This window comes from Plectropomus leopardus, chromosome 7, assembly GCF_026936395.1.
Source record: "Plectropomus leopardus strain MGB_pleo_1.0 chromosome 7, ASM2693639v1, whole genome shotgun sequence".
NCBI lineage: Eukaryota > Metazoa > Chordata > Actinopteri > Perciformes > Serranidae > Plectropomus > Plectropomus leopardus.
The window spans coordinates 13955153-13968162 of NC_142182.1; the positions used below are offsets into that span (position 1 = coordinate 13955153).

Here is a 13010-nt window from a genome sequence, read left to right on the forward strand (position 1 = left end):
CTCCTGACAGCAGGTGGGAAAACCCCATCGGCCCACACACATACACACACACACCTCTGTATCATCCAGCAGGATAAGCTCCAGGCATGCTCCAGAGGGCAGGGAGATACATGACCAAATACTTCTTAGAAACTTTCTATTACCATTGCGTTCATTCTCATGACGCTTGGTGTGTTTTGAGGCCATGTCCCATATGTGTCTCATTTATAGGTAAATCACGTTGCTGCACAACATTTCCTCCCTGTTTTGAATTTCAATGGCTCCCTCCATGTTGTCAAGTCAGACATGTTTAGACTCCGAAACACGTTACCTTCACACTTCAAAAGCTGTCCCATATTTCAACTGCGTTCCACGTTTCTACTGCGTTTGTGTAGATGTTTCTGATGATTCCCTCTTATTGTCAGAACCGGTGTATGTGTGTGTGTGTGTATGCGTGTGTGTGTGTGTGTGTGTTTGTGCAGGTGTGTGCAGTCTGGTATCCCCCTATGTCACTGTGTGTCACAGCCCCATAACTCCTCAGTGGTGACTCTAATGAGGGTTCGCCTAAGGCAAGGCTACATAACAAAGTCATTTATTAGTTTTTATGTGTCTGTAAATGTGTGGGCTATGTGTGTGTGTGTTTCTGTCTATGTGCGTGCCAATAAAAGTATCAGAGCTGTGTGGTGAGAAAAAAGGAACTGATATTTGAATATGAACATTTCCCATGGTGCTTTGGGGTTGGGGCCCAGCAGCAGCGGGCATTGAGCTGGTAATTCTTCACCCTGTGATCAAAGGCCCGCTTCTCAGCAAGCTCCCCTACCACCCTCTCGCCGTTCCCCTTATTTTCACTTCCCTCCTCTCTCCTCGCTGCTCCAATCAGAGCCCAGAGCAACCAGGCGTGAGTTATAACCCCGTGGTGGTGTTGCTTATTATCCCTGAGTCTAGCAAATCCTAGTGGTCCCGCCTGACTGGTAACCCCTCGCTGTGATGACTTTTACCCGTTCAAACCCAACTTCCTTCTCTTATGGTCAATCTCCATGCTCTACCTGCTGCCAGACTTAAACAATCTCTTTCAGTTGAAAAACCTTTAGGCAGCGCTGCTATCTCTTTCCTCCCCTGTGTTTAGTCTCTTGAACACTTTTGAACTCCACACATGATCCACTCTATCACGCCCTTGCGAAACCTCCCTTAACACCCATAACTTTCAGTTTAGTTAAGATATTTCATGCTCCCTTTCCTCTTAACCTCCTTTTTACACACCCATCTATATTCATGCACTTGACTGCTGAATCTTACATATGAACCAATTCTTTCTTCCCTGTTTACTCCAACTTTCTTTTGTTCTCAATAGCTGTCCGTCGCTCCTTCTATTCTAATTCACACTTCAATAAATCAAATGTGTCACTCACTCGCTATGCATATTTGTTCATCTCGGCCTCTAGTAGACAAGCAGCGCTGCTGTAATATTGTCAAGGTTACTCTCAATGTTACCATCCTTCAGATCTGGGTCCTTTTATCTAACACAAATATAGCCTGGAGCACCAAGCAGTCTGCTGAAAAATGCAGAATAAGGCCAGGGCATAGCAGGGAGGCATAAAAAGAGTGTCCCACTTTGGCCAATGAAAAAACACCTGCGACAGTTGGTGGTCCAGTAACTAAGGCAGCCTGCGGGTGTGACTAGTGGGCCAAGCCAAAATGATTGCTATAAAACAGGCCAAGCCTGCTGGGAGTGCTGGTGCCTCTTTTCATCCTGGCCTCACTCCATCACATGACCTTCTGGCCCTGATGCTCTCTTCTGTCCTTCTGTTTTCCTCCTCTCTCTCGTCTCACTCACTCTCTGTGATATTCCCACTCCTCCTGTTCTTCAATATTTTATGAGATTTTGTCTGTAGAGCTGGTCACGTGTGCAGACTTATGCACAATGGGGACTGAAGCAAAATTGAAAAGGATCTGTTCTTTAATTCTGTTTAATCCCAAGCCCTTTTTACTGTAATGCTGCCTTTGATAACCAGAGTTATTGACTTTAATATGAATACTCCTTTTACAAGATGACACTAGCAACACCTGACAAGTATTAAAAAGAGGCATGGTTTTGAGGAGGTGAACATTATGGAATGAAGGATTGTAATAAAAAAGGATGACTTGTATGAATTCATGAGAATAACTTTTTTTCCACTGTGGTGTCAAAGTCAGATACTTTTTTATGCCCAACTAATCTTTTCATGCTAATTGAGATCATGCTAATAGGACTTTGTTTATGATAGACAACAACTCTTCTTATCATGACCACCAGAGGTCACTGTTTGTGATATACCAAAACTTGAACATATCCTGCATAATCCAGTAATAAACCAATAATTTGTGTGTAGCCCAAATATTTGCAGAGGCTGCAATCACATGACCAGTGTGTTGACAGGAGTAAAGAAAGAAGCAGATGCAGATTGGGGTGGTGGATATTTTGCAAATCACAGGACTTTCCTTCAGAATCTCCAGGAGGCTGGTATTTGTAACTATATGAACTTTGAGTGAACTTTGAATCACTTTAAGGAAAGTTGTCACCATGTTTCTTTTCCTAACTCTAAACCCAGCAACTTTACTAACCTAAACCTAAAGATGCCCAACCATTTATCTTTTTCTAAACCTTACAAAAGTAACTTTACTACATAACTATAACTGCCTAACTTTACATAAAGTATGTTACCTTCTACGATCATGAGGCACCAATGCATAGGATATCATACGAAACTTAAGTATATGAGGATACATCGTTTTAGCCAATCTGGCACTGAGGTTCTAAGGTTGGCAGTATTGGACAGCTGATCCACCACTTTGGTGCAGGCTGAAATATATTAACAAATATTGGAAGGAATAACCTTAAATTCCATGCAGACATTCGTGGTCTCTATTGGATGAATCCTAAAGACTTAAATTCTCTCCTGGCTTCTTCTGTTGTGCTAATGTGGGGTTAACAGTTTTGGTTTCATGTGAAACAGCTCTACGACTGTTGAAAGGTACTGTATGGTTGAATGGACTGCTGCAATGCTACACATATTTTGGTTCCCGAGAGAATGAGTCCTGTGACGGTGGTCCTCCCCTGACTTTTAATCTGGCACCACCGACAAGTTAAAATTTTCACTTAACCATTGAAATATTTTGACACTTACTACATGAATAGGCACCCAGTGTCTGTTGGGCACCTGACTTTTCATCTAGCGCAACATGTTCTCATTCCAGGTACTCAAAGACCCATCGCTTCCTCACGCCCCTTGGCATGTGATGCTGAAGGCACCCTTTGGCATCTCTATGAGACACACCCTTTAGCTTCTGCATGTGACACACAGCTGCCTCCAGGGTGAAACATGTTGTAACATGTCGTTAACATCATCAAACATTTGCAGTTAGGTTTGTAAAACAACTAGACAACTAATTGGTTAGGTTCAGATAAAATACATGTTCAAGGTTAAAGTAAGTACATAATGTGATTTAATTACATCACGTAAGTGATGTAAGTACATGATGGACATAAATCAAATAACATTATGTTTAGGCAGTGTTGACTTTTTGTTTTGCATGAGACACAAACAGCAAACTCTTGGTGAAAATCTGTGTTTGTCTGACCCATCCACCACACCTCCCTCCCACCCTGTGCAGATCTTCTCGCTCTGATACTACATCAGTTGCTCAAATAACTTAGCAGATGGGTTAACATCGGAGTTAGGTAAAAGAGTTGATAAAATGTGCCTTCAGCATCAGTATTATACATTGAGGGGTGTGACAAAGTCTTTGCATTTGACAACCTCTAGGTTCACCAAGAAGTTGACAGTATTAGTTCCGAGTAAAATGTCTTTAGCGGCCATTTAAGCATGTTTCAGACATTTATGCTCCCCACATGATATGTGATAACTTTGGTGATCCTTCTGACTTTTCATTTAATGCCATTATCAATTCAGAATTTTAGCTTGTCCAATACTATGATTTTGACCCAATACCTGCAAAACATTGACTCATGACTCAGTGAGTCACCAGCCTCTGTTATACTCTGCTGCATGTAGCACAATACACCTCTGTGACTAAATGGAGCCTCACAGGCTCAGACAGTCTCATTCTGACACGCTGCCTCTGGTGTATCTGCTCTCTCTAATCTACCATCATTTAAACTCAATAGACAATAATTTCATCATTTAGAGCAACATCTAAGATTATACAAGAAACAGTTGGCTTTAAATATTTTGCCTAAGGACAGGGACACAGACTGAGGGATGAAACCGCAATGAGTGCTCACAGTTAACCGATGTCTACTAATTACCTATAAGTGAGAGAAGATTGCCCATTGCTCAGCTGGACATGACCTTGTTTGAGGCTGTTATTTAGAAATGCCACTGCCTGTTGTTTGGAGACCAGATGTGATAATGGGCTGCCTTTCGAGCCAGTACACCACAGAAAGTAAATCCAGCCTTTTCCAGCCTAATGGTTGAGCTCAGTTTGGATCTTTATCGGTCAAAGAAAACTGCTGGCCAGTATCTAGTTAAATGTGCAGTCCTGTTTCTTTTTCATGTTTCGCTGTTAACTGAAAATCATTACTTTTAATTGATAAATTATTATTGCTCTCATTGTCCTATAATGAGGGTCCATGATTACTTTTGCTGGCTGTGTCTGAATGACTTTTCCATTAACATACACAGCAGAATAAGCTACCAGCTATTTACATTTACTCAAACAGCCCCAGGATTGATGTTAATTTTTGATAGTCACGTACCTGTGTTTTTCCATTACAATAATGTGATGCTAATGCTATATTTGTCATATTTATCATCACCCTTATGTTTTTGCAATTTACAGTGTAACCCATTTCGATCTGTACATCATTTTGTCTAGCGTAATTAAGAAAGTAATTGTTGATGCTTCGGGCGTTTCTCACTCAAATTGTTATTGGCCCCTGCCTCTGAAATCCCAAATCAATATCTGTTCCTCATTTGATTCTCAGCCTGGGCCTTATAGATTGACAGTCACACACACACACACACACACACACACACACACACTACTCTTTCTATCTCCCACTGATTCAATTGTTGATGCCTATCTGATGTCCCTGCAGCACCACCAAGCCAGACATCAGCTTTGCTAACTAATGTCAGTGGAACAAGGCACATTGGTCGCATAATTGAATGATTATTCAATTAATGCATTTGGAGGAGCATGAAGGAGACTCTGGACATGATTGTGGGCAAATTTCTGCAAGTATGCAAGTATGCAAGAATGCGTAACTTAGGGCGCTCGTGCATGTGTTTTAATATGATTGGTCACATAAGCCTGCCTGTGTGTGTGTATGGGTATGGTGTTGTGTCAGTGTGTTTTGCTTTGAAAATTCGCAGCTAAAGTCAACTTCTTAATGCACCAGCAGAAACATTTGCTGAAATCATTAGCGCATTGTCCCTTGATATGTCCTCCCTCCTGTTTTCCCTCTCTCCATTGCTTTCTGACTCACACACTCACTCACAAACAAAGATGTCCTTCACATCGGTGCGCTAGTTATTAAATGTAAGATGGATGTCGAAAGACTCACACCACAGAGTGAGCCAGTCTTTTAGGCAGCCTTGGCATTTCGCTGCTACCTTGATGGCAGGCTGACATCACAAGGACGTGTCATCCTGAAGCTCTCATGAGCTGTATCACTGCTCTCTCGCCCTTGTTTCACACTCTTGTTAGTGATATATAAGCAAAGCTCTCGCCGACAATGGACACGGCTTCTCTTGTTGGTATATTTACATCAGTAATACCCTACAGCTTGCATGTGATACCCTGTAACATAAGATTTTGTACAAATTCATTTGCTGTCTCTTTCGATTACAGTATATCCCCTGATTTTTTCCTCTCATTTTTTATTCTCACACCTTCTTCATCTCTCACTTTCCTCATCCACCTCCCGACACTTTTTCTTGCCGCTGGCTTCCTTACTCATTCTCCTTCCCTGCTGCTCTGTAAGTGTTGTTTTCTCTCTCCACACCCACACATACACACACTCACACAGACTCCCTTTGTGTTGCTCCCGTTACACATTCCCTTACCTCCCGCTACATCTCTGGCTGAATCTCTCTCTCTTTCTCTCAATGCCACCACTCACCCACAGGCAAAGTCATTCCAGGTTGCTACACTCCCCTTCCCCCCACCCCTTCACCAATCAGATCGTCTCACTACCTCAGAGTCATTTTCCAAATTTGGCCACTAATTGGGTTTCTCCTGCGATTAAGTCAATAACAACCTTCATATTAGAGTTTAATGTCCCCTAATGAGCCCATTTGTTGGCCAGCGGCTAATTAGGTCTGAGCTGTTTATAGATAGCCAAAACTAATTGATGGGCATTACTGAAACACTGTGTGTCAATCAGTAACATAGTTGAGCTCATTTCTGTTTTTAGTTCGCAGCCCTCCAGTGCCGAGCCCCCCAAAAACAGATTATACCGTTCTGGTTCATGGATCAGGCTGTATAATTTGTGAAACAGCTCGGCATTAACATTAATGATAACTCCAGGGGAGCAGAATGAAATCCATTTAACATTGACTGACAAATCGTCTTCCTCCTCAACAAGCATTTAGTTTTATTAGAGTTGATTGTATTCAGGATTTGTGTTGAGGAGACTTGTGTCTGCTTTTGTTGGCTCATTAAAATATTCATATCTGCCAACTGTAGACATTCCAAGAGTGGTTTACGCAGCGCACATGCAGAGCCATCTAGCATCAAGACTCATCAAAACAAACTGAAATACATAGGGCCCTACAGGCAACAATAGGGGGGATGTGAGGACAGCAGGCCCTTGCAGAAGCTATCAAGCTGGAATCTTTGACAAAGTTTTAACAGATCCCACCGACATGCCAAGACCCTCCCCTGGAGTTTGAGTCTGCACGAGGCTCCAGCTTGATAAGGTAGTGTGTGGATGAATATAAAGTGAGCTGGAGGAGTCTGATATTGGGACTCATCCCAATCATATGCCTCCAGGTTAGCATGCTATCAAAAGGAGGGGTTTGTTTGAAGCGGGGTTGTCTGTCTGCACACAGCTGCTGTTCTCTGATAAAGAGGAGAGAGGTTTGATAGGTGAAGCCTCCTGTCCTTCCATCCTCTCTCTCTGTCTCCCTGTAATTCAATTCAACTTAAATCAGTGTGAAAATACCAATAGAAAACATTACGATACTTTCTTCCTTCCTCTCTGCCTTGTAGCGCTGTACTGTATCAGCGGCAGCCTGTACAGTGCTCTACCTAGGTTTTTAAATATTCAGTGCCGCACTGTGTGGAAGTTACCAGAGCTGAGTTTGTGGAGGAACAGCAGAATACATTGGGAGAGAAGACATCTCTTTCCATGCGTCTGTCTTGCACTTTCTATGCCAACTCCAAAATCCTTTCATGCTTTTTTCTTTTTTTTAACAAGTATTTGCCTCTTTTAGCTTTCATCAAGGCAAACCATCTGTTAAAAGATTGCTCCAAATAGTTTTCCCCTGTGCCATCTGTTGCCTCCATATCCATAGCTACTTTTGTACTGTTTCACAATACTTTTTATATTGAAAACACCTTTGCAAGTGAGCAATATTAGGCCAGTTGCTGATTTTGTTTGCAGTGAAGTATAAATATTGTTGCTAAGATTGAATATAAGAAGTTTTAACTTAATCTTCCATGAATAGAAACACAGAGGGGAGGGGGCACTTTCAATGCTTTCTATCATGGTAGTAAAGACAGTGCACATGTCCATTCAATCACATGGCATTTTTGCATGGGGCATCACTATTTAACTGTCCTATCAATTTCTATGTTTGCTTAGGATCGTACCAAAAATAGCCATGCTGTGATTATGATTTAGTCAGGCGGTGTTCTCAAAAACTTTGCTGCAAGCTGTCTTAAATGTTTTGCTTTCCAAAATGTTTCTATGTCTTATCAGCATTCATCAAAAGGAAACTTCAAATGAAAAATGATGGCAAGCGCTCTCATTTTATCTTTGTTTATTATAAGATGACATTACTTTTGTAGTTGAATGTTTTAATCATATGAAAATCTTGTTTCTTTGCTTGTTTTAGTTTAAGTGTACATGAAGCTAACTAAAATCATCCTGGCCTACTGTCTGTGTTTGATCTGATGTTTGCAGGTGAAGCATTTTGGATAGGCTTAGGAGTTTGTGATGCTGTTAAATGGATGGGGTGAAAGTTCATGAATAGAAACTGAATTTCAGAGATCAAGTTGACTGGATTTTGAGATAAAGGGGCTCTGAAATGGTTAAGGCCAAGAAAAACACAGTAGCCTATAGGCCACTGTGTTTTGTCCCCATTCCCTTCACCCCTGAGCACTTCCATCTGTGCATCTTCTTCCTCTCTTGTGCCACTTATGACATTTTGCTAAAAAATCATGACAAACTGAGAAAAACATCGCCCCAAATCCTTTACTTTATTTCTACAAATGAGATAAATTATGCACTATACAAATAAAGTTTATTTTAACTTAGAAAAGTTAGTGTCCGGGCTGTTTTAAGTTGACCGAATTTGAGATGATAAGTTGAGGTAATTTTGTAATGATTCAACTTGTCTTCTCTACTTTAGAATTTTACAGTAGCCCGAATACTAACTTTTTCAAAATAAAACAAATTGTTGTTTTTTACAGTGTGTCTAAAATGTTGAATTTAGGTTGTGACATTGGATGACCAAAATTCAGTGACAGGACGACATCTAATGCCAATGTCAGTTTAGAATAGTAACGACAGATGAAGTGGATATTTTGTTGGATTTATGCTGGTTTGTTAAGTAACCTTCCAAACAAATTATGCCAATGTCATCTTGATGTAGAACAATACCTGTCTGCCAAATGCCATAATGTTAACATTCACAAAACTTGAAATTCTTATGTATATTTATCAGTTTAACAGTTTATTGGGATCCCCATTAGCTAATGTTGTCACATTTGCTAGTCTCCCTAGGGTTCAACACAGAAATAACACAATACAATGTATTTTAAATATTGTCAAACCTGATCTCATTCCAACCAAAATGTTATGTCTGCCCATTTTAACTGAGTCATCCGGTGTCTGCTGGGATCAGTTCTTGGCCTACTATACAGCATAGGTTTGCATATTGTTTGCAAGTGTTTGGGTTACAGTATACTAACTATATAGAGGCTTTTTGTTGGCATACTTCATCGCAATAGGCCTAGTATAAGAGCCATGGAGGTTATGGTTTTCATATTAGACTATCCTCATAATGGGATTTACAATTAATCTCATATTATACACTATGTTAATACTGTTATCTGTTGCCCCTTCAGGGTTATCTTTTACTTGGTTTTAGTTTTTGAAACAATAATCCCATGCAAAGTGTTATCAGGTAGTCGGGGAAAATGAGTTTGTAAATGGTCCTCACCCTAGCCTCCTTCATATCTTTTTCACATTAACAAAAACCATATCAGTGAGCTCTGACCCGCATTTTCTATCTGCAGGCCACTGTCCCCAATTTCTATTTCGCCCCCTTGTGCTGTCTCTGCTGAATAAGTACCTGTAGGTGAGATAGTAGCACCGCTGTTTGCTTTGATTGAAGTAACGGTGCTTTGTCAAACAACTCCTGGTTTTGCTGGTGGTGACCGTTGGCGGTCCCTAGCCCGCAGTTTGGGAACCGCTGCCCCGGAGTGGCCGACCTCCGCTCTCCGGCTCTCTGCCTCCGACTCCGCCTCTCTCGGCAGCAGCACACGAGCGACCGACTCCCCAGCCTGCCTGCCGCCACCCCGAAGCCCCCTCCAGCTCCAGCCTGCATGCAAACTTCCCAAACCGGATTCCACGTCGCTGTCCCAACGTGAACCCACCACCACTCTCACGCCAAATGAACTCGTAGTTTTGCCGGAAGAAAAAACTTGGAAAGTACAATAGGCAGGAGTAAAGCTGTGTCGGAGAAGTTTTTCCTCTTTGCCCCCAGATTTCGGCCCCGCGGCGGGGCAGGACAGCAAGGGCAGGCCGGGGGGAAAAGCAAACCGTAGGATGTGGATCTGGTACCTTCTGCTTGGTTCGGGGTCAGGCTCAAGAACTGTTGGTAAGTTTTTAAAAGCACACGGAAACTATTGTTGTTGTCACGGTGCCGACACGCTTTAAACGGGGTGGGTTAGAGGAAGGGGGGCAATGCACTGTCTTTTGAAGTGTGGTAAGCTACAGCTAACTCCTCGGATGTTTTTCCTACTTCGACGAGTTTGCTGAAACTTATTGGAGCAGCTTCTCTAAAAAAAGAAGTTATCCGACCTTTCATTTCCATCGACTGAACGGTTTTTTGTGGATATTGGGAGTTGGAGCAGCCGGGGCAGCAGTTTCGGAGTTTTTCGTGCATGTCGAATGGGTGCATGTCCCCTTTACTTCTGAGTGAGAATATTTTTGCTACAGAGTGACACCCGCCACGCCATTTCCATCTACTGTATGTTTTACTGAGACAGGGTTATAGACTCCTCCGGGTTAGGTTATGACCGAGAGGTTGTTGACAGGACAGCGTTGACAAGTCAATCTGTTCTGCAGCCCCGCCATGGCAGCAGCTGGGGCCCTGTGCAGGACACTTACTCTGCAGTGTATGCACAGGGCAGCCAGTTTGCACTTTACTCCTTTTAACCATGCTGCAGCTGTGATTTTTAGCTTGTTTTTCGATCAGTGACCGAAAAACTAACTGTCCATTTCAGTGGTGGTCTGCTGTAAATAACTACAGTAATGTGAAACACGTGGGATAATCAGGGATTCAGAGTATGTGTGATTATGATAATAAGACAGAGAAGTTGTATTGGAGAAAAGGCATGTGTTCATCTGTTCCCCTTATAATAATTCTGCACATGCAATTTGTAATACCAGTTTGGCACGCGTGCCCCCTGTGTGCAAGATCAGTAAACCTTAATATGTTACCACAACTAAATGATCATAGCTAACATACCTTTGAACTAACATGTACTTTGATTGACTCTTATGGGAGCTTTTATGGAGTTTGATCAAAGTATTTGGAGATGACACCGATCCGTTAGCGTCTTTTAAGCTATAGTTACATTGTCAGTGTATTGAGTGCATTCTAATGAGCTCAGTCAGTATTGCAGGTGCATTGAATGAGCGTAATAGCATAAAAAAGTACTAAGATGCTGCTGGCACCATAGGTCCCGGTAATGGAGTACATTTTTGACATTTTACAGAAAAGCAGAGGTGCAAACAATGAAAGTAATCATGGCTGAAATGCATTTATCTGCTTTATTTTCAGAGTCCTGGCATTGTGCATGGTGGCTTACTGGGACACTTGAATAGAAATGACTTGTGAATGTTTTCTTGCAAGTAAAGGTGTGCTTTGAAATAGGCCAGTTGCTACATTTTTGGCATTTGGATATGACATAAAGGGCATTAGTATTTTGTGTAAACACACTAGGAATTCATGTCCATTTTTCAAACACTTGTTATTTGACACAGGAAGCACGCTTAGTTAATGTGTATTTTACGTGCATATTATGTTTTTGTCAATTTTATTGTGAGTTAAGTGTAAATATTGTTTTTAATCGGTTTGGACCAGAGATTTAGTGTTGGCTGCCAAATACCCCACCCCAGTTTGTTATGTTGGCGCAAAGGAGCATATACACACGTTTGATGTCAGACGTTTTCTCCCAGAATATTACTGTAGTTTGTTTTCTTTAGCGTTGCATATGTATTGTCACTGTGCTGCAGCCTTTTATTAGGTCATAGCCTGACCAGTGTAAAAATAATATAGGGTAGACTCTCTGTGTTTGTGTGTTAGTATTGTGTTGGTGCCCAGGCCAGTATGTAAGTTAGAGCATAGCTAATACCAGCCAGCCTTGACATTTGACAAGACTCTGCTTTTGGTTAATATTCTAGTGTGCATATGAACCAGTAATATAAGGTCTAAATTGGGTGCACAATATTTTGATTTGACATTTCGCTCAGACATTAGAAAGGTCTAATGCATTTAAAAATCTATTTGCTTCCTGGCTGGGCATTACCTTATAAAAACGATAATCACAATATTGACATTTGAAGATACGGCAACCGAAAATGACATCGGTAGACTTTCCCACCCCACACAGAATCTGTGCTAAAAATAATAAGGGAAATAAAATATCTATGAACGGAGTAGAATGCACATGGTTGGTACAGTTTGTGCACAAGCTTCAGTGTGTTTTCCAAGTGTGCATAGAAGGAACTAAATATTTTGATAAACATAATTACAGCGAAGGTCTGCAAACATGCAGATGATGTAAGTGCAGTTCATTTTCGTCACACACGTCACCATGCAGTAGCTCAGTTTCAGAATGGTCAACAAGTGTTGTGTCAAATGTAATCCACAAATCACAACGCAGTAAACATTGATTTGCATGCTGTGAGCTTTGGGTTGTCATACAAACACTCAGCAAACACTCAAATTGCTGCAGTTCACAATTTGGATTGTAAACTTAATTGGATATAAAGTGACCCTTTCAGATCAGATAAATTAAGCCCATCCTCGTTTTGGCTATAGTACTTAATAAGATGTAGATATATTCATAGCTCCTACTTTACAAAACTTAATGAGCCATATAGTATCATGTGTCAGCTGATACGATTTCAAGACTAAAAAGACATTCACAGGCTGTACTACATGCTTGCTTAAACTTGCCAGAAATATCTGGGTAAGATGCACAGCCTGAGAAAGTTCCTAATTTTTCATGTCAGCAAGTGTCGCTCCTAGTTTTCCTTCTTTTAGAACTTTACATGTCTGCTTTTGGTTGTTTGTTGTAGTTCTTTCGTGGCTCTTTGGCTCAAAACAAATGAAAAGTGCTCAAAACCTGCGTTCCAGTAGAGGTACTGAATCTCCCCCTTGGTAGTAATAAGATATCAAATCTAGTAAAGATTGTGCTCCTTTTTGGAGGATGTTGACAGTCTCTGCGTTGCACTTGACCGGACTCCAAGTCTGGCAGCCAGGAAGCCTTGCAGCCTTGCAGCCTTGCACTCCCTCAAAGCTGCAGGAGATAAATCAGTGCTATTATGTAATATGAGATTTAGCCAC

The 13010-nt window shown here is 41.4% G+C and overlaps 1 protein-coding gene across 2 annotated transcripts in view; it reads left to right on the plus strand.

The window, feature by feature from the left end:
• Positions 1-9694: 9694 nt before the first annotated feature.
• Positions 9695-13010, plus strand: part of ldlrad3 (low density lipoprotein receptor class A domain containing 3) — an 87558-nt gene continuing 84242 nt past the window's right edge. The window contains exon 1 of one of the 2 annotated variants that reach the window (XM_042496802.2): positions 9695-10031. In XM_042496802.2, coding sequence (XP_042352736.1) covers positions 9980-10031 — 52 coding nt within the window. In that variant the 5' untranslated portion in view covers positions 9695-9979. The remainder of the gene's footprint in view (positions 10032-13010) is intronic. The other variant, XM_042496801.2, reaches the window with a different exon arrangement.